The following is a 22,897-nucleotide window of genomic DNA, read 5'->3' on the forward strand; positions in this document are numbered from 1 at the left end:
GACGACTTTTGCTTTGTGACGTGGTGCATTATCATGCTGGAAGTAGCTATTAGAAGATAGATTAGAAGATTAGAAGATGGGTAAATTGTGGCCATGGAAAAAATTACCCACCTCCACCAGCCTGGACTGGTGACACAAGGCAGGTTGGGTCCATGGATTCATGCTGTTGGGGCCAAATTCTGACCCTACCATCTGTGTGCCTCAGCAGAAATTGAGATTCATCAGACCAGGCTATGTTTTTCCAGTCTTCAACCGTCCAGTTTTGGTGAGCATGTGCCAACTGCAGCCTCAGCTTTCTGTTCTTGGCTGACAGAAGTGGAACCCGATGTAGTCTTCTGCTGTTGTAGCCCATCCGCCGGTTGGGCTACTAAGGTTTGGCGTGTTGTGCATTCTGAGATGTTATTCTGCTCACCACAATTATACAGAGGGGTTATCTGAGTTACCGTAGCCTTTCTGTCAGCTCGAACCAGTCTGGCCATTCTCCGTTGACCTCTCTCATCAAACAAGGTGTTTCCATCTGCAGAACTGCCGCTCACTGGATGGTTTATGTTTTTTGTTTTTTTGCACCATTCTGACTAAACTCTAGAGACTGTTGTGCGTGAAAATCCCAGGAGATCAGCAGTTACAGAAATACTTCTCCGGCACCAACAATCATGTCACAGTGGAAAACGCTGAGATCACATATTTTTCCCATTCTGATGGTTGATGTGAATATTAACTGAGCTAAGCTGCTGACCCGTATCTACATGATTGTACTGTATGCATTGCACTGCTGCCACACAATTGGCTGATTAGATAATTGCATGAATAAGTAGGTGTACAGGTGTTCCTATTAAAGTGCTCAGTGAGTGTATATATATATATATATATATATATATATATATATATATATATATATTTGAAAAATATGTCTTATACATAATTTTCCAAGTGCCTGCTTTTGCCTTTTGTTCTTCTAAGAATTAAAATAATAGTGTTAGTCTAGAGGTTGATTACAGGTACTCCTCACTTAACGACGAGTCCCGTTCCCAGGGCCAGGTCTTTAAGCGCATTGGTCGATAAGTGAGGACCCGTGTTATTTCACGGTAAGGGGGCGTGGCGATTGCGATTGCTAGTGTAGTGAATACTGACAGACTGTGGGAACGAGACTGGGACTGAGAACGGTGATGCTTGACGCTGAGACGCCACACACAACACGGTATTGTACGCAGCGTACAACGCCGACGGGTCAGAGAGCTGGTCCGAACGTTCGTTAAACAGGTAGGTTGTTCAGTGAGGAGTACCTGTACTTATTAACCTTTTGCTGGCAGTGACCCTTGGTGTTAGATCATCCAGAAATTATTATTTTAAAGGTAATTCACCTAATCCTTCCAAATATTCTTGACTTCTGTCACTTAAGTTGTATTTTCTACCTTTCATAGATATGTATTTTGGGGTCATGTACAACCTTACTCAAACCAGCCAATTTGCAATCCAGTTTTTCCTTTTGTCGGGATTTGTTACATAGTGTTTCTTTAAGCAACACTATGTAATTTTTTAACTTAAATTAACACCTTCAGAATCATTTTGATGGTACACTGACTTGGAATGGACTATGGAAAATGGCACCTCTTTCAACCCCCCCCCCCCCCCCCCCCCCCAAAAAAAAAAAAAAACGCCAGGTCTTGCCCTATGTAACTTCTGTTTACAGGTACGCAACCATGGGAAACATGTGTTACGCTTTATGGCACTATGTCACTGGCTTGATGTTTGGCTCCGGTGTATTGTGAGAATTGCATGCACCTCGCGAGGCCAAATAATGCATTCATCTCTAAAGTTTCTTTTCAGAAACTTTGGGGTCAAACCAGCTCATATTTTAGGCTGTCTTGGCTTGACATTGAGAATTTCACACAACACTTACCTAGTCTGAGAAAGGAGGGGGATGCAAATTTTGACAGGTAATAAATATTATGCATATGCATATGCATATATTATGCATATATTTTTGTGCCATTTTGGTTCGACAGTGTGAATATCAGGTCAATAATGACCCAGGCTGAAATAACAGCCCTGAACACTCAATGCATGCAATTCTCGTGGGACATGGACAATTCGGCTTATCACCGGCCCTCCCTTTCATTGCGCCACAGGGTTTGTTTTACCCTCTGACTCGTGCGAGCGAGCCGATCTGCCAGGCCGAGCACATCCGGTAGCTACACCGGTAGCAGGGGTCCGATCCCCGCGCCCTCTCTCCCCAGAGGCGAGGTCCGCGCAAGGGGAGCTGGAACCTAGGTGTACGTTATATCCGCTTTTGTAACATAGACAAGTTATCGGTCATGTTTTTGAAACGTGACCGATAAGGTTCACATTTGTCCGGTCATTTGTTTTTTTTTGTTGTTTTTTTTCGGACACTGGACCGAGTTTTACGACAGTGGTGTAAAAGTGCAATTGCACTCAGAAACCGTAGGGGCGGCAAAGCCCGAATACAAAAAGTTACATACCGTAGTGCTATAAGACATGAATCTTCTTTTGATTCAAACACAAAGTTTTCTCTTGACATTTTGGTTAAAGACATTGACGTTTATTTTTCTCTCCTCATAACCCCCCGAATCCAGTTTGTCGTCGCTGCATATAAGCCTATCGTGTGGCCAATACACATATTCTCGTGGAAGGAGGGGGGGGGGGGGGCACCGTTGACTGTTGTTTGTACATATACAAATATACAATAAACTAAATATCATGATTGATATTCCTCTTAATAGATATGGATATATCGGTGTAAAAGGGAGAGCAAAACAACGGGAACCGAACCGTGCGGGCGGGCGCGCGGCGGCATCGAGCGTCGCGATTGGCGGTTTCGCCCGCGCGAAATCGCACGAACCCGAACAGCGGCGTTGAACGCCCGGACGGTCGGACCGATGGTGACCGCGGCATCCCCACGGGCCAGGAACGGCAGCCCCACGGCGTTTGACGGCGTCCTGGGGAGTAGACGCGAGTCGGGGGGATGCTCCGCCTCTCCGGTCTGACGACGGCGCAGGGGTTAAAAAAAAAACAAAAAAAAAAAAAAAACAACAACAAAAAAAAAAAAAAGGAAGCCGAACCCCACACTCTCCGACCATTTGTTTTGAGCAGCATTCGCAGGCAGGAAGGCGCACGGCGACGATGGCTCTGTCGTGCTGATGTCTTCGGCAGCCGTAGCACAGTTCCGACCGCGTTCGCAGATCGAACAACAACAAGCAGCAAGAACAGCGACATGGGCTCCAGGCTAAGCCGACAGAGCAGTCTGGACAATGAGAATTTCTCCAAGAAGCGGCGCAAGCATCTGGACAGCACCGGGGAGAGCGACAGGGGCGGCCGGGGCGGAGGGGACTTTCTGTTCGCGCTGATGCTGAAATCAGACAAGCTGCCCGGGATGCTGCGGAGGGCCAACCACAGTCCCTACGTGAGGCGAGTAGCGTGGATCAAAGAGATCCAGAAGCTGCTGCGTGATCGGAGGATAGAGCAAGCCACCGACGTGCTCAAACTGTTAAGGAAGGTAAGGTTGGCCCTCGGAACGCGTATTGCAGATTGTTTACCGAAAGCAACAGAGACGGGCGGCAGCCTCGTTTAACGTCCGCGCGTAGCAACAAATGAGGAAAAAAGGATCTGGATCAATTTGAATGTGTTTCGTGTGCAACCCCCACTTGGCGTGCGATTGGGTTAAGTCTCAGTGATCCTGCAGCCACAGGTGCCTCCTGCAGTATCACCTGGTGGAGCTGCACCATTGGTCTTTCTTCATCTCATCATATCGCCCTCTTGCCATCTGGTTCGTCATTTACCTGGGGCCAATTTCTAAAGACTTACTGTAAGAAGGAATATACTAACTGCTGTATTCTGCACATAGGACCTACAGTATGGGCCTGATAGTTTTAAGTGGATGGAGGGTCTCGCTGTCATCCCAAACAGCAAATAGTGCTAAACAGCATGATTTAGTTCTAAATTTGAATCTACACGGTAAATCAAAAAGAAAACAAACATGTCCAGTGCATCCCTTTTCTCCTTGCCCATTTTCAGTGGTCTTTGTGTTGTGCATCAAAAAAAAAAAAAAAATCCCCTCTCTGCCATCATCCACATTCATCCTCTCCTAGAGTAGAGCCTCACCTCTCCCTAGGCAATCTGACACGCCCATTACAGGCTTACATGTCCACCAGCCCTTCTCTGCTCCTAATCGCTCTGTTTTTCCCGTAATGGACCTGTGTTCCAGCAAGCCGCGTCACATTACAGTGCAGTCTTTTAAAAATTAACATCCCATTTTGTACTGCTTCGGTAACACTGCAAGTGCCCACAATTGAATCTCTCCACATTTACTGCGCTCATAAAGGAGTGGCCATCTTATCTTTTGGTTATTTGGTTATTCTTTGTAGTTATTTAAAGCTGTATCTACTTTTTACTTGGGACACATGTAAATGATAAATTACAAGGCAGGGTTGACATAACATGTCGTGTAAAATATACTTCGATTTTTTGTTTTCTGTTTTTAACCCAAAATGGGTGTATTTTTCATATAATTATAATTTTTATAATGTGCTTTTCAAGTATTTTTTCAGTGGGGTTTGCATGACATCTTCAGCCATGCTGAATATGTAAGATTAACAAAGCTGTGACAAGCAGGTCATGGATGCTTTTGGTGGCTTTCCTGTCTTTTCACCGTCATCCAATCGGACCTTAATTACTCTTAGGACTTAAGAGCGGAGGATCCTCCTTAAACAAGGCCATGTAGATAAAGCAGCTCGCCTGGATGACAGCCACATTAGGAGAGCCCAGTTAAATAAGCCTTATTGTATCATTACCAAGGCCTTTGCATGTAGACAAATGTCAGATGAATTCTATTCTGGTATCCGTCTCAATTTGAAGAAGGGCCCCCCCTACTTCAAATTGTAAGGGGGTTCAATGCTTCATTGCGGTGCCTCTTTAATGGGTGTGCTTACACTGTGTCTCTGCCACAGATAGGAAAAAAAGAAGCCAGTTTTCCATCGAAGCAGGGAAGGGACTCATTCCTCACTCGCACACGTGCATTGATCATGTCTGAACTCTGAAGTTATTTTTACACTTTGCATCTGCGAAAGGAAAGGAGCGGCCGCCCTGCGTTGAGTCTGTTTACGGTTGCCCTTGTTAACGGGGGTAGCGGGTAATGTGTAGCTGCCGGCCTCCCACTCAAACTGTCTGCTACAATCAGCGCCGATTGTGCTAGGAGTGAGTGCGTATGTCTCTGTGTGTATGTGTGTGTGTTGTCAAACGCTTTCTTCGCTCATTACAATTACATGCACAGTGTAGGCGCCTCAACCCCCGTAATGACAGGGTTTACCTCATTAGGGCCTTTGAGGTAGACAGTAAGGAATTAGGCGATGAGGAAGGCAGCCAGGCCAGAGGATCCACTTCAACAGACACAATTCCGAAAAGAAACAACTCCCCCCTCCCATAGAGACCAGTTAAAGAGGTATCCGAAAACGCTTTTTTTCAGGGGGGCTGGTTCACTTTATGAATTTTGCAGACAACATTTGTCATGAGCCGATACATTACAAGCTGCCGCAATAGCTCTCAATCTTGACCCATTCTGCCATTTTGTATCCAGTAGAATGAAAGGCTTCATGGTGAGAGTGTGGTCATAGAGATAATTATCCTAAAATAATATCTGCATTAGTAATGCAATATGACTATTCCTCATGACTATTCTGATTTTGGTTCGTTCTATTCTGATTTGCCAGGATCTGGGTTTGGAAGGCACCTCGCTAAATGACATCCTGTACAAGAACGCTGCCTTCCTTAACCTGGTGGACCCCATCTCCCACGAGCTGCTACTCGGCCTGGCGCGCGAGATGCAGTGCCCCAAGAAGGTAAGAGGTCCAAGGGGGGCATTTCCACCCAATACAAGGGTTATTCTGAATTTTTATCTGAGAATAAAAAATTGACTTGTTGCTCTCAATATCAATGAAAATATAATCGAATACATTGTCATTGCATCTGATTCCAAGGCAATGTGTTCAAATGGACTTGACATGATATTTTTTATTATCAAGTTTTTTAAATCTTTCATTTTTTTATCTCTTGTAGTAACAACCCCACAGTAAAAATAAGTCGAAGTCCCTTTTACTGAAAAAGCCTCAAGCGACCAAACAAAAAAGCTCCATAAATAGACAGCTGTGTTTTACGATCATGGAGCATAAGTCACCATTGAGCTATAGATTTTCCTGTTAAACTATATATCCTATATATTTATATGCAGCCAATGTATGTCAAAAGTGGCGGCATGCAAATTGGAGCTATCCCACGTCCCATCTGCTCCCTTTGTATTTACCACAGAGCCACACGGCATGTTATTTGATTTTCTTGCTCCAGCAAGGTGCCGAAATTGCGTTTGTCCTGGAATAATTCAATGCAACAGAGATAGTACCACACTGGTTTTCCACTCACTCGAGGTACGGCTACTGTAGATCTCTGCAGTGTTTTCAGATGACAGAGGGGGTCTTCTGTAATTTGTGTGTCTGTGCCTCTTGCAGGAAATGCCACTCGAGACTCAGTCTTTTTAGTTTTTTCTTTAGCTAACCTTATTGACCAGGCCGTCCAAATTGTTCTCTGGACCTTTTCGCAGGACACAGACACCATCAAGTCCTCGGACAAGATTTGCAGACAGCTGATCTATCACCTCACTCCGCACTCCAAGTGGCTGCGGCAGAGCATGTCCAGGCGGAAGTCCCAAGCCTGGTAAGCCTCTCGGCCGCTCATAGATCCGCAGTTCCACGCACTCAAAAGCCTCTGAGGCTGACAGTGAACCGGGGACGATGTGTCCACGGGCCGACCTGATGGGAACAGCATGGTTACCACAACTGTCAATCATCCCTCTGTTTGGTGTTGGGGACCTTGCAACATTATGCTCTTGAAAAGTAGAACAGTCACCGACTGTTAAAATGTCTCATCCATCTGGCAATTTATAAAATGGGGAGGGGAGGGAAGCTTGTTAAAATATAATTCCACTCGTGCTGATGAAAGCACATTCTTTGAACCACGTTGTTTTGATGTGCAAATGATGAATACAAAATTATCTGGCACACAGGCAGGTTCTTAGCAACCCGGTTTAATATATGAGACAGGATATCACAATTGTTCTCGGTGTAATAGACAGTGGCAATGAGGCAGTTCATTTTCCAAATGCGAAACTAATCTCAGATTGAAAATGGAGAACGCTGAGTACTATCAGAATATACAGACACTTTATGCTGGAGCTATCGGTGTAGATGCAGACCATCAGGGAGAATCAGGGGGGAAAACAAGTTTGCAAGATGTTTCTCCGTGTCCCTGCGCAGTGACAGTCACGCTCACGCTGGGCTTTCGTCATGCCTGTGGTCCTCTAAAATCAGCCTCAAAAGGAAAGACGTCGCAGTAAACCCACAGTGACAGCATCTCTGGAAATGTGCAGGCATATTTTTATTTAATTAAAAAAAAAAAAAAAGACAGAGCTGAAGGGGTCCTTTCTAATTCACGTGTTGTCGCCTCCATAAAGACCTGCAGAGAAGAGAGACAGTCTGACACCGGCTGAGACAGCAGGAGCCACTCCATTAATTATTAAAGCCAAGAAGACGAAATAGAAGAAAAAAAAAACCACTCTCAACACAACTCTCATATAGTGAGTTATGCCTCTGATCTTGGAAGGCTTATCCTGACTTTGTAGGAAAGAACAACTACCTCAGAGAGATGTAAATAAGAAGCAGTTTTCTGCTGTGTGAGGTCACTGCGTGACGCTATATTTACTATTAATAGGAGTGTTAAAGGCACCGTGGTTGACTTTTGGCAGATATTGATAGATTCTCTGATGTTCTGAACTCTGAAAATGACTATTTGAGTTTGTTATTTTATTTCACTGCTGCAGATTCCAGAACATTTTTTTTTTTTTTCCCTAATCTCAGCCTGTTTTTACTGGCTGAGATTAAATTGCTGCCCAGATGGATTCCGTATAGCTCTGGCAAGAACTGTTTAATGTATTTTTTATAACGATTTGAATTTTTACCTTCACTCAACGACCTTTCAGCTGCAAAGTTCAGCAGCAGGCAGGCTTCTGTCAAACACCACAAAATGTCACAATCTGAAATCTCTGTGGTTTGTGTGTATTCAGAGGGAACAGAAACGGCTCTGTCTGGATTGTTCATCCTTCATTATCCAGCATTAGCAGTGCACACAAGCTTCTCGGAACACTGTACACACGTGCTGGTCTTAATGTCTAAATCACACTAATCTTAATCTATCAAACAAATTTCTTTGGGTGTCGCTAAATGGTTTGCTTTCCATTTCTTACACAAAAATAATTAGAGCTTGACAAATCGGCCGGTGAGCCCAAAATACTGCTCTACCATGAAATAATGTTTGTGCCTCGCTTTGTTTTGTGTCTGTCAGTCTGTGAACAAAGTATCGCACCAAGTCATGGACAGATTTTCATCAAATGTTGTGGGCAGGTTCCTTGTGTAATTACAAAGAAATGGTGTAACTTTGTCTGTGCTCCACATTTTTCGTTTGCTTTGTTTATTGGAGTTTTAGAATAACAGCAATTAAAATGCCCGTCCACCACGCAGCTCTAGAGCATTGTAGATATAGCTCTAGAGGTCTCTATACCTTTGTGAACTATGGTTAAACTTCAATACGCAATGGAATGGGTACATACGATGAAGAAGTACATAGAAAACATTTTACAACAATCAAATACAGGCATCACACATACACGCATGTGTCACACACGTACCCATTCCACCGAGGTCCATCAAGTACAGTGTGATGGACAGATTGATTATCATCTTGATCTTATGGACTAAACGTCAAAATAGTTCCTGGTTGGCATTTCACATATATCCATTGGAAAACGCGGTAGACCTTTGCAGCGAGGATGTTAATTCAGTTGACATTATGCGCTGGTTATGTGATGTCGGGTTTAGCCGTGTGGCTGTGATGCTGTGTAAGGATCCAGATGATAAACTACACGTTCCGGGAAACTGTGCTGCCGTGACATCTGCACTGGGAGCTGTGTTTGATCTATTTATGGACAGTTGCGGCAATGTTAACTGCCTGTTAGAAGGGAGTTCTGAATAATACACACAGACGCACAGTGTATATTTCAGTGCCCTGTGTCTAGAAATTCGTCCTTATGTAGTGCTGGGAGTCGTAGCCCAGCCTATAAATGAGATCCTTTTATTGATATTTTCTTCATAAAGCTCTTGGATAGGAGGATGGGGCCCTTTTACTGAGCTCCTCTTGTTAGAGCGCATCTTTTGTGATGTACATTAAGAAAATGCAATTTTTCTGACTGGCAGCAAGAACATATAAAAAGAAGCCTTTTAAGCAAAACACTCGATCCATGTTCAACTACATGCAGAGGGTATACTTGTGTGCCTCCTAATAGAGGCTGGTAACACGGTGCTTCACTGTGCTTTGATTTCGGGCACCGTGAAGGAGAACACAATGGCGTTGGTCTTTGTGTGTGTGTGTGTGTGTGTGTGTGTGTGTGTGTGTGTGTGTGTGTGTGTGTGTGTGTGTGTGTGTCTTTCCTTTCCAATAGCAAATGCCAATTACTCCAGACCTTGCACTTGGGCTCTTTGTAATACATTTTACTGTGCACGGCCAGAAATGGAATATAAGACTAAAGGAGGGCAACAGAAGAAGGGAGCCTGATTAGACTGGATATACATCTCCTACCCTATTGATACCACTTTGCTTCAACCGTGAGAGAGCTGAGATGAATAATAGAGCAGGGCTTAAACTGTTAATGACTGCAAAAACAAAATAATGGGAGCCGTGCAATAATAGCCCAGGGGAGGGTTGAGATTGAAATGGGAGTCCGTGATGATAGTTAATTAAGGCTGGACCGAAATGAGATTCTTATGACAGATATTGTCATCAACATACTATAACTAAGACTCATATTTGTATTATTTTACTTTTATCTTCTCAGTTCCCTTCCTGCTGTTCGACGCTTGACAGTTCTCTTCAAACGGGAGTATTCATGACGAGAAGGGACCCGGGAAATTATTTTTTGGCATACTCGGGGCGACGGTGGCTCAGGAGGTACAGAGGGTCGTCCAGTAATCAGAGGATTCCTGGTTCGATCCGCGGCTCCTCCTAGTAGCACAAAGTGCCCTTGGGCAAGACACTGAATCCCTGAATGCTCTCAATGAGCAGGTGTGCGCCTTGCATGGCTGCCGCCGCCGTCGATATGTGACTCTGTGTGTGAATGGGTGAATGTGAGGCACGTACTGTAAAGCGAGTCGTACAAACTTGAAAACCGCTTTATAAATGCACTCCATTTACTTTTCTGTGGTTGGTTTGCTGAATTTTAATGTCACTGCAGTTTGTTAAAAGAATGACACATGGACATTGATAATCCATACCCAGAAGACGCAGAGGGCACTCTGTGTCCGTCCGTCCATCCGTCCCCCCCCCCCGCTCTCAAGTGGGAATATTTAATATGTTGCTTCTTTTTTTACATAACTTGTGACACATCTTGCATTTCTCTGTTTTTTTTCCTGAACTGATTGAAGAGTCCTGCTCAGGCTGCTGCCTCAGCCCTGTAGTTGGCAAAAAAATAACCTATGCAGTGCCAAATAGAGCAGCTTTTATGTGTTCCTGATATTTGTGTATGCTTCATGTATGCAACACCGCCGAAAACTACTGCCAAAAAAAATGTACTGCTCTTTGACCATCTGCTTCGACAACTGGCTTTGTTATTCAGATGCGGTGCGATTCAACCTGTGTCTTCTTGAATAACATGAAGCTGGAGCGGGGATGACAGAGGCTGTTCCTTTGGAGGATGTTTCAGACATCTCTAAGACACCTTTCTTTCCCCTCATGCTGTTTCATGGGTTTGGAAGGGTGGGCCTGTCTGAAAAGGAGTGAATTGGCTGACCAGAACCCATTCACACCTGCAGGGGAGCCTGAGCCATCTGGGGCCATTAGGACCTTTGTGCTACTGGGCAAATATGGGTTATTTTTCCAGTCAAATAAAAGGCAGTATGAGCTGCACAAAAAGAGGTACAATAGAATATTTGACATGAAGGGCTCACAGAAATTCAATATCGAAAAGGCTGCTCAGCTTTGTAAAAGAGCAGTCTGGTTAGAATCAATAATTTCCGTCTAGTAGCCACTATAATTCCTGTGTTATCAAATGTTATCACATTTGAATCGCTTTGTATTTTAAGGGCAGTTAATACAAAAGCGTGTGTCCATGTGTGTGCTATAGAAAAAATGTGATGTATGCGACATCACAGCACAAATTAAGATACTGCACGAGCCAATCTGTCACTGCAACCCTCCATTAGCAATGTGACCAAAATTACGTGGAAGCCTCACAAGTGACAGGTACGGTAATGAATGTCACTGTAAGTCTCTCAGTGCTGGCGGACGTCATAATTCACACTGACACCGAACCAGAGCTGCAGGCCACCGCAATGACAAGCACAACTTAAACACACATCCTTGGGAGACAACGGGCACGGCTAAGTCTCCCAGGAACGACATGAATCAAGAGTGCATTGGCAAAGGAGTAAATAAAGAAAAGAGAAAAAATAGGGTGTACTGTACATTCAGACAGTTGTTGCCAGAAAATGACGTGACGTTCTCTTCGTTATGTTGAGTCCGCATTAAGGCTACGTCCAAGCACGCAGATACAACTACTGCCTCAGATGTCTGTATCATTCTAATGTTATCCCTAAGAGCTGTGGGAATTTTCAAAGGCCCTATGCAGGTGAAATAGGAAGTGACTGAGAGAAAACAAATGGAAAAAATATATATATGTATTTCCATTTTGGAGCATTATTTTTATTCTCCATTGTGGTCCTCGGTGATATTGCAAAGTGTGAAAGTGTCGCCTCTCTTAATCTACACGATCTTCACCACGTCGCCATTTTCTGGATTAGATCATAGTCTGATGGTTATTTCTTTGTTATTTTCAAGTAGTTTTATTTTACAGTCTTACGTTTCAGGGATTCTTACTCGATAATGTAAGGCGCAAAAGGCCTCCTGGTCCTTGGGGAGTTAAGCTCGGGCGGCTGGCACATTGGGATGTTTTGGCTCTTCTGTTTACACTAGCAAATCCCCATGCCGGGGTCTCTATGTCAGCCTTCGACTCCACGCCTGCCAAGGCCCCCCTCCAATATAAAACACAGGAAACACGGCATGAAACCAGAACACTATTCCCAGGTCTTTGGTGTAAAAAAAAAAAAAAAAAAAGTAAGGACTTTACCTCTTTTTTTCAACACCATGCCCTGAACGACCAAATTGGATTTTCATGTCAAAGACGCCTCCTAGAATGTCAAATCATCATGTATGTAACCACTCTCTCCCTCTCTCCCCTTATCATCTTTCCCTCCAACAGCCTCAAGACGACCCTACAGAAAAAACTGTCCAGTGACAGCGTCGACCTGTCGGGGATTCCCCTCTCCAGCAGAGATGTCCGTCAAGTGGCCTTCTACCTCCAGAACAACGGTGACGCCGTGGTGGCTGTGGACATCAGCTTTACCGAGCTGCACGACGACAACCTGAGGCTCCTCCTGCCTCTGCTCGGCTCCATGCCCAAACTGGGCACCCTGGCTCTCAACGGCAACCGCCTCACCCTCGCCATTGTCAAAGACCTCACTGAGATGCTGAAGGACCCCAAGAAGTTCTCCAGCCTGGCTTGGATTGACCTCGGCAACAACGTGGACATTTTCACCATGCCTCAGCCACTGTTGGTGGCCCTTCGTCGCCGATGCAGCCTGAAGAGCAGCCTGCCGACAATCTACGAGTACACCGAGGGCCAGCCGTACTGCTACCACATGGAGACATCCATCGAGGAGCCTAGCCTCTACGAAGAGGAGGAGGAGGACGAGGACGAAGGAGAGGACGAGGAGGATGACATGGGGAACAAGCTGGAGTTAGAGCCTTGGGGCTTAGGAGGGAAGCGGCTCTCCAAAGACTTCACCCTGCACTACTGCGAGAGGTGATGAGGCGTGTATTCTCTTGGCCCCACTGCGGTTGAAATGTCGTCCCGCAGCTTCCCTGTTACCTCCTCCTGCCCTTCTGCACTCACACCATGAGCCCAGTCATCCCTTTGGGGCACCGGCGAGTTCAGCGCCCCACATTGTGAAATCCCCGTCCCGACACGGTAACCAGACCAAATCTCAACCATCTATGAGTTAGCCCAGACAAGTGAAGCGACGATCGCAACGGTGGACTTACTGTGTTGGCGGATGGTGCTCTTGGGAACAAGGTGCGGTTTCATTGGAGGGGGGCTGGGAGAATTTACGAACAGGTGCGCTCTCTCTATCTCTCCCGCTCTCTCTCTTTCTCCCTGTCTGGTAGCGGCAGCCGAGGAGCCAATCCCAAGGAGCTTAGATCAGTTGGTTAGATGGAGTGGCATGCCGATGGTAGACGAAGTTGAAGCAACAGGTAGCTTGAAAACAGTAGATCCCTCTGGGTTCTCTATCAGGAGACTAGCTCTGGCTGGCAGGGCCTAGCTCCACATTGTGTGTTCTCTGTTAATCTCTCAACAAAAGCTATGACACAAGTTCAACAGACTCTACAGCCGACGACCCATCACGTGACGCCAGCAAAACTGCTAGGTCAAGACTTTTTGCGTCCCCCCCCCCGTTCGAAATGTCCACTTGTGAATACACTCGCATCACTTGTGTAGATCTAAATGATGACACTAAATCGTGTCTCTGTTGTAATTCCACCGGCTATTTTTGTACATCTTTGGCGAACGCAGCAACCTTAGAAGACAAACAGGTAGGACTTAGAAATTAGTAGCTGTCACTGACTTGGCATTGTTTTTGTATTTGCCCAAGTTCTAAAAATGGATCTATCTGCGATTGTTGGACCCCTCGTTATCATGTAATTGTGTTGCAATGCATATGTGACACTGTGACCCGTGATTCTGTGTAGCAAAGATCCCCCAAATAGAGTCACACATGGGCCCTTCATGCTTCCCTCCAAACGTGTCGTACTTTACATTTATTTGTACTGTCGTGGTCCTGTGTTCATTGTGTGGCACAGCCATGACTGTTTTGTATTGGGTGTCGTCATAGCCAGAAAACACTGGACTGAGTCAAATGTTAGGTTGTCATGTTCTTTGCAGTAGCACATAATAATAACCTACAAATTGCAATGCACTTTAAGGGACTGTTGTTTTTTTTTCTGTTAATCATAAAGTCAGATCGGTTTCCTTTTCTTTAGAGCAATAGTCAGTCTATTCAATATGGACTACTTTAAAGGTATTTACGAAGCATTCAGTAAAGCATTATCTCTTTTATGTGAAATTATGACCAAAAGGCTCATGATTGTTAAAAGTGATCATAGAAAACCACCATGTGACTCATTGGATATATTATAAATGTCTAATTGTGTATTTTGTGTCTTTGTAACTGTGAAATGTCTGATTACTACTGTAATTAGTTGTATTATTGTTTCGGTGTTTTGTCTTTAGTCCAGCCAGATAATTACAGTAATTACTCTACTGGCTACATAACGGAGCACAGTGAGCTAGAGAAATTGGAATGGAAACAAAACGTATTAGTCTGATATCATTAAACTGAAGCAAATTCTTGACTAAATGCACATTGAGCTGTGGCTACGTAACCGTCACACTTTTACACATGAACTGCAGAGCTCTGTAGAGTTCACAGATAATGTTCTGTGTCACCGTCCAATTCTCAGTTGTTGTACCCGTGTGTATCTGTTCCATGCCAAATATTCACCATTGACCGTCAATAAAAAAAAAAGAATAAGACCCAGAAATGTGAAGTGTGCTTCTATGTTAAAGTCTGGGTCACCATTACCGGTTGTTGTTGTTGGTGAAGCAAACAGAGGATTTATTTATCACTTCCAATAAGTAGGAAGTGATTAACAGCTCAGTCCGTGCTGTTTTTAATTGCTTGCGTCGCCAGGTCGTTGGCAAGCAGATCAATTGTGTTGGTCAGCGCCACGTCGGTAAAGCGCCCCGGCAGCAACATGTGACCGGCCCAGGCGGGGCGGCCACGGCACGAGGCCTCCCCTGCGGTCGTCTCCAGGCCTCCTCGCTCCCCCTGCCAGGGATGGTAATGTGGCATTTGCGACGGGTGGCCCGTATAAGGTCACGGCACAGCGTGATAGTCACACCCCCACAAAGTCCAAATACCACACCGTAGGTCAACGCAAATACGGTTGAAGAAAGAAAATCCACCTGGATCTCATAATCTGACCTCTTCCAAATCAGCGTGGACTCGTTTCTTTCACCTCGAGGCGACGTCAAGTGACGGCCTACGGACAGAGATAAACAAACGCAGAACATTTTCTCAGGAGCGTTCACCTAAACCTCTGCATTGGTGTGACTCATTTTTTGATCTGATTATTCTGCTTCAGCTGCTGCATGCTCCAGCACACAAATTGAAAAACAACTTAATATTATTTGTGAACAAACACCTCAGAGCAGTCGCTTCAAATCGTGCATAGTTTACAGCGGGACAGATGCTATCAAGTTGAATTTTGAGGTTAAAAAATATTTAACTTGACATCATTTGTTATAAAAATTTACATTTTAGTGCATCCAAAGAGCGTCGGTTTGGCTCCATGTTTGCTATTTGCCGCTTGGTATTCATCATCAGGTATACCAGGGTGACTCAGTTTCAATAAAATCAACTTTATTTAATAAAAATCAAGTGTGGTATACTCCAAACCATGTTGTGCCACTGTTTGACAAGAGAATTCAAATAATAAATGGCAGTATATATATTGTATTTGAAGAAATCCCACAGGTTTCTAAAAAGCATTTGAAAAGCATTACTATCGCTTTGCCATCCTCACATCTCAAGAATCAAAACAAAGCGTCAAGGTGACCCAAATAAGAAAATACTCCTCCCCAACATCTAAAATATGCAACAAAAAAAATTCAAACATTGTATATATATCAAACAGCATCATACATATGTATATTCACAGTACTGCAGCTAAATTATTATATAAATAGTTAAAAGCTCATTTAAAAGAGTGAAAGAAAAATTCCATCTTTGAACATGGATGCGATTGATAGCCACCAGTGGCGGATCCACATTTGGCCTGCAAGTGGTCTCAAACATGTAGAACACACAAATATACTGTCCACACCCAACAGAACCTCCAAGCTGACTGGTCTGAAATGTCCAAACCTTAAATGGCTGTATAATCTCACCTTGATTCGGTGGAAAGACGAGATCATTGAACTTTCAATTCGGATGGTCGTTACCTTGCCTGAAGGAAAGCGAGCGCCAGCAAACGCTGGTGTTCACGAGGAGGAGGCGTAAGAGACAAAAAAATTAAATAATAATAATAATGCAGAAACAAGTCAAAGAGAGGGAGGAGGAGGAGGAGGTAGAAAAAAAAACCAGTGGCGCCGCGGTGTCGTTACCGCAGTCTATTAACCTTCGCACTTTCTGTCATTTGGCCGGCGCCGGCCCTTCCAGGCATCGGCCGAGGGACACGGCGGGCCGTGGAAGGGCACGGCATCCGTCTCTTGAGAAGAAAACTGTGTCTCGCCAACCTCCTGGTCCCCCCCCCCCCCCCCCTGTGGATAATCCTCACTCAGTCACGCTTCCCCGTCAGTACCCTGCCGCTTGGCCCCGTTTCCTGGCATCAGATACTGCATGGATGCAGCCCGCGACCTTCTCCACGGCGTTCACCACGTTGTAGAAGTACGTGGCGTTCTCCTGCGCGTGTCCCAGGGCCTGCAGAGCCTCCACCACGGCCTGGGAGGACGGAGGGGAGGGGGGCATTGAGTCAGCCATGGAGTGATTGCTCACAAATTGATCACGACTTTGAAATCCACACTTGCGTCATTAAAAAAAAAAGGGTCGATATAACGGATGTGTTGTGGCAAATCACCTTGTCAAAATTGGGTTCAAACTTCAATCTATTTTTGGGATCTACGTAGACAACCGGGGCAGCAATGGCGTCCTGGAGGCTCTTTCCGAACCAGAGGTGGTTCATGAGCGTCTGCAAGCAATGTCGAGAAGGAGAGGGCGGTCACGAGGGCTGTTTTCCCTCCCACAATTTCACCTCGATAGACGCGGCCCGTGAATACCATGGACACGTACCAAGGCCATCCCAGTGGTGATCATACTACCGCCGGACGCTCCGATCACCAGCGTCCGGGTCTTGGAGCGCAACACCGCCGGGGACATGGAGGACGGGGGCTGCTGTCCTGGGGACGCGACAAAATCATACGACAGGAACAACCGCTTAGAATTGTGTTGTAATGAAAAGAGGAGCCAGAAGCGGACAAAAACAATATGGTCCCCGTTTCAACACCCATCAATTTCAGAAGCATGACTCAACATCCAAACACAGGAAACACAGGAAAGACGTTTGAACTCCGCTATACAAACTCAAAACGCTGTGTCCTTTGCCTCTTTTCTTCTTCTAAACACGTCTCTTTGCTCGAAACGTCTTGTTTCGCCATCAGTAAATCCACGCCTTCAAGGTGCCCCTGAGCAACGCACTTAAACCCCCTGCTGTTCCATTAGAGCTGGCCAACAGCGGTAGCAGTTCCTGGTGTGAAAGTGTATACAACCCGTGTGCTTTTGCCATCCAGTACAGTGTTTTCTTAGTCATCATTTCTTGTAATATGTTGGCTGCGACAGGAAAAACAACAACGATGGTTGACAAGACGTGTCTTAGTGGAAATACCCGCCACGATGTGGTCTGCTTTGCCACAGAAATCAGACAGCTCATTGTTGAGGACGACTCCAGTTCTGGGGGAAAACACCCTGGAACCAAATCTGCGGGGGGAGAAGTGGTAAAGCCTTTTAACGCGGCGGTTCACTTTAAATCTGCCCCCGTCCGATATTTCAATTTGTTTTCTCTCAAATACCCACATGTGGTTGATGGTGCTGGTGGCCGACACGGCCGTTCCATCCTCCGCTATAACCGACACGTGCGTGGTTCCCATGCTGTCCAAATGCGGTGTGGTGTTATAGTACCCTGGGTCGTAACTCCTGTCGCTGCTGATCAAGCTCCTGACGCGGTCGGCAAAGCCCTGCTCTATGAACCTCTTAGCCGCCTGGGAAGAGGACAAACAAAAAGAACCGTGAACACCTGCTTCAATCGAGCCGAACGATGCACACGGCCGTACTGGCTGTTGCTGTGGGATGGAGGCGCCGAACGGAGGATTGACATCACACTAAAGACACACTAACACATAGATGATGGTACGGGAGACAGACGGACAGACAGACAGACAGACAGACAGACAGACAGACAGGCCCCCGACGTACCTCTGGGGAGCTGAAGTCCGGGTCACAGATGTATTTCTTCAAGCTGTTGGCAAACTTGCAAGCCTCCACATAGCGGTGATAAGTGAGGGTCTTCTGCTGCCCCATCAGAGCGGCTGAATCCGGGGCAAACCCTGCGGAAGACCAACCGTTACTACACACTAACAGTGTGACATGTTGATCAGTACGTTAAAATATCTTAAACCACAAAAAAAAAAAAAAATGTAAATGTGTGAAGAGGAACTCATAACTTTTCATTAATTCATTCATTCGTTCTTTTACAATGGCAAAACCTGTGAAAACGGCGGTCACGTGGTTTATACGCTCATATTTTCATATGGAAATCCCAGCGGAGCAGAGGACCCGCGGACGATACCGGAACCTTTCATGATGTTGAGGACGAGGCCGAGCAGGATGCCCCCTGCAGGGGGCGGCGGTACGTGCATCTGATAGTCTCCCAGGGGAACGCTCAGCGCATCGCTGACGGTGGCTTCGTAAGATGCCAAGTCATCCAGGCTGAGCGTTCCTCCTGTGTGGAAGAAAGGAACACAGAAACGCAATGTGCAGTTCAGTAAAACCCAATGTGTTCTAGCGCCGCGTGATGCCAACGGATTGATGTGAGTCTGTGACGAATCGCTGAAAAGCGATTCACCGACGGAATAGATCCGCTCATATGTAATGACATCATTCCGCTCGGAGATATGAAACAGTCAGTAATAGAGGCAACTGAGAAACGCGTTCAAGGGATACCTGCGTCCTGTACGTCGCGGATTAAATCCTCCGCTATTTTCCCGGTGTAAAATGCGTCCGCGCCCTCGTCAGCGATGGTCTCCAGCGTGTCGGCCAGTTTCTCAAACTTCACAGTGTCGCCTGCCTTCAGCATGTTTCCCTTTTCGTCTGAAAACAACTTGCTGCGGGGACAAATACCACGCAATGTGTCGCGGCAGTGGCGCTATTGCAAATGAGGAACGGTTTGAATGCATGTGCAGCATTCTGCCAGACAAATAAGACCAGTCGTTCACAAGCTGCTGCTGCCGTCGCTGTGGCACCTACCGTAATGGCAGGGTGACGTTGTTATCAAGGAAAGGGATGAATTGTCCTTGGACCTCGGGGATGGGGAAACCCTCCCGGGCCAGTTTGATAGTGGGCTGGAAGAGAGCTGCCCACGGCAACCTTCCATAAAGTCTGTGTGCCTGCTCGTAACCACGTATTTCCCCTGGCACCCCGATCCACTGGCTTCCTGAATAGAATACATCAAAGAAATAATGGAAACACTGAATGGATGGATGTGTGTGTGTGTGTGTGTGTGTGTGTGTGTGTGTGTGTGATCGATAGCGAGACAGACAGACAGACAGACAGACAGACAGACAGATAGATAGATAGATAGATAGATAGATAGATAGATAGATAGATAGATAGATAGATAGATAGATAGATAGATAGATAGATAGACAGACAGACAGACAGACAGACAGACAGACAGACAGACAGACAGACAGACAGACAGACAGACAGATCTTTTTTGTCTATACACACTGCACGACACGGCTCCTTTTATAAGGAGCTGGGCTTACAAACATGTGTCACAAGAAGATTAATGGTCAGTTTGGGGCTGCTGTTCCACTATGTGTGGTCCTGGCAAGAGGCGCCGCACGTGACCGGTTCCCTTTCTTAAAGTGGGGCTGTCAGGGGTCCCCATCCATAAGTGTGTCTAATTGGACTTGGTCTTTTGCAAAGCCTCTCGCCTCAAATTTTATGGTATTCCACAGCTGTTCATTGTATTGAATCCAATGCCATATCTCCCGCCTGAATGTGCAAGAGTGAGTTAGACAAGAGAGAGAGAGAGAGAGAGAGAGAGAGAGAGAGAGAGAGAGAGAGAGAGAGAGAGAGACAGAGTGTAATGTATGCGTGTGTGTTATGTCTATTGCATTAGTAAAAATGTTTCAAATAAAAAATAAAAAATAAATACCGGAAATCAACTGGAACCCTTTTGGACATTCCCTCAGCAGGTCAGCTCTGAACTTCTTGGGTACAGTCTCTCTCGAGTTGATGATTTTCACCTTCCCTTAAATAAAAAAAAAAAAGAAGGAAAATGGGATCAAGCATGTTTGTCTTACAAAGGGGATTTAAAATCAATCACCGCTGTACAAAGTGTATGCGCACTACCATTGGCGTCCATCACTGTAAAAATGGACCCCCCTCCAATCCCCATGCTCTGCGGGTTGATCACAGACGTACAGAGCAGCGCAGCAATAGCGCCATCTACTGCCGTACCCCCGACACGAAGAACGTCTCTGAGGGGGAAATGAGGCGAACTTCACACAACGGATGACTTTCGTGGAAATCTCATTTAAACAATATGTATATCACAACACAAAATGAAAAATAGATGCATATGAATATGGATCGAGTTTCACTGTCCAAGACAACAGTCAAAAAGAAATACATCACTTACTTTCAGACGAAATAGTCGTCGTATTAACCACCACTCAACACCTCCCATGCCTCCCAACACTTATTCGCGCTATTTAAGATTCAAGAGGTTTATTTGTCACATACATATAAATATATGTATGTGATGTATGTATATATATATATATATATATATATATATATATATGCAAATGTATTTACAACGCACTCGGCGATTATGCACAATAGTTACTAAACCAAACATAATAGTTAATCTCATTCCTAACTAACTGAAACTGATTCCTAAAACGTAATGCACTTACTGAGAAGAATAATATTAATAAAATAAATAATAACTCATTATAACCATTTGTATATATGTATACGTGTGTCAAGAGGATAATGACTGACAAATAAAATGGGTTTTTTTTTACATGAACATAACTGTAATCCGAAAGTATGGTAAAGTGTGCATCCAAGTGTAAGTAACTAGTGTTGGTTGGTGGAAGCCCTTTGGAAAAACCCCTTTAAACGCGTGTTGAAATGCGCTGCTTACCGACCGACTTGGGAGCAGACTGCGGAGTCCGCGGCCACCGCTGCGCTGGCGAACACGTCCGCCGCGCACTGCCGCTGCACAACGAACGCCACGCACGAAACGATCACCACCACCAATACTAACAGCAATAAGCAGCACATGTAGAGTTTTTCCTTCGACTTCGCCATGGTCGGTATGGCAACTTGAGTTCTAAATACTGTGACTCGACTGAAGCACCGGCTCCATGACCGACCGCGTACCCGCTTTTTAAGGGCGGACCAACTCCACCTCTCTTCTTAAATCGAATCCATAATGAGGGATAGAGTGACATTGTGGTCTATGATTTTGTGACAATGGGGCGGGGCGATGGTGAATTAGATCAGTTTAAATTACAGATAGCAGTTGGAGAGAGACAGGGTATATTTGGGGGAGAGAGAGGGAGCCTACAAATCTAAACATCAGCTACCTTCTCGGGTTGGGGTCCCACACACAAAATCGCATCAGACGTCTGAGAATGTGGCCCAATGCGTAACACATTGAGGGTCCCTGATGTGCAAAAAGTGGAGTCACTCAAATAGATCAAGGTATATCCAGATTACATTTAGATTTTAAACGGTCTAGACATTTACTCTACATATCTCACATTGGCCTTGCTCAAGCTATAATGCCACTATCTTGAAAAGTAAGATGGCTGGGGGAAAGTGCGTGTCAGTCTGCTATTTGCGTAATTTAATCAAGAACTTACATATGGACCCTGGCACCACACTTCTTTGCAATTTATCGACAGTGATAATAGTAGTGAGGAAAAATGATGTACATTATATGAATGTATATCATCTTTTATAACATATATATATATTTATGATGTCATATGTCATGTGTGTATGAAATAATATGAATGCACCTCAAAAGTTTTCCAAATTGCCATTTGCATAAAACTATACATAAGCGATCACAAACAAGTATAAACTAAGCACACTCTTGTTGTAGAAATTGATCTAAACAACAGATGAAACATCAATTTGTTTACTCTCTCTGATGTACTTTTCAATAGATTGTATTCATTGCAATGTACTCTGCAGAGCAGGAGAGTATGCATTCGCTTAGAAAATAAAACCTCTCTGAGTGTATCTCCTGGAAAGTCTTTTATACATTGTTACGCTTCACGTGGTGCTCTGGATATCATATACAGAGACATATATGGTAAACATTCCTGCATGTGACTTCACTTCTGCTTTTCTCCTGATGTAAGATGTGAGCACGTACACAGAAGAGTCAGTTAGAAGTGCAATGTATTATCACAAAATAAACAATTGTCGCCGAGTAGATGGACAGAAATGATAACAAAACATTGCCACACAAGAAATTCAAGTTGTATCTTGTTATTTTCCATTTCATTCCCCTCTTTTGTTCCTATTGGAACAAACATAACAATTACAAACGATACGTTGTGTGAACACAATTACTAACGCATCCTATAGGTACGGGGTAATTACAGATAGACACAAACGTCTTCATCATCATCGTCATCATAATAAGGGGAACCCGGGATCCAATCAGGCGTGGGAAAAAGGTCAGGCGTATCAGGTTTAGGAGAAAGTGAGAGTTGGAAATATTGTTGGGCAGCCTCACCATCAATACCACCAATCCAGCGGTACATTAGGGCACACCCGCTCCAGGTCTGCATTGGTGCCGTCGG

The 22,897-nt window shown here is 45.0% G+C and overlaps 2 protein-coding genes across 2 annotated transcripts; one reads left to right on the forward strand and one right to left on the reverse strand.

Annotated features, from left to right (window-relative positions):
• Positions 1–3,232: 3,232 nt before the first annotated feature.
• On the forward strand, positions 3,233–12,974 carry lrrc75ba (leucine rich repeat containing 75Ba; the record flags this gene model as incomplete). Its single annotated transcript, XM_080004594.1, has 4 exons — positions 3,233–3,514; positions 5,724–5,852; positions 6,608–6,720; positions 12,368–12,974. The coding sequence occupies 4 exons, from the start codon at positions 3,233–3,235 to the stop codon at positions 12,972–12,974; spliced, it is 1,131 nt and encodes a 376-aa protein (XP_079860720.1).
• Positions 12,975–16,580: 3,606 nt separating this feature from the next.
• On the reverse strand, positions 16,581–21,386 carry ggt5a (gamma-glutamyltransferase 5a; the record flags this gene model as incomplete). The annotated part of the gene is made up of 12 exons (XM_080004293.1): positions 16,581–16,727; positions 16,864–16,974; positions 17,076–17,182; positions 17,668–17,759; positions 17,856–18,040; positions 18,255–18,385; positions 18,628–18,780; positions 19,002–19,162; positions 19,305–19,491; positions 20,221–20,316; positions 20,418–20,545; positions 21,220–21,386. 12 exons carry the CDS (start codon positions 21,384–21,386, stop codon positions 16,581–16,583), a joined length of 1,665 nt encoding a protein of 554 aa, XP_079860419.1.
• Between the last annotated feature and the right edge of the window lie 1,511 nt (positions 21,387–22,897).

This window comes from Zeus faber, assembly GCF_960531495.2.
Source record: "Zeus faber genome assembly, chromosome: 7".
Lineage (NCBI taxonomy): Eukaryota > Metazoa > Chordata > Actinopteri > Zeiformes > Zeidae > Zeus > Zeus faber.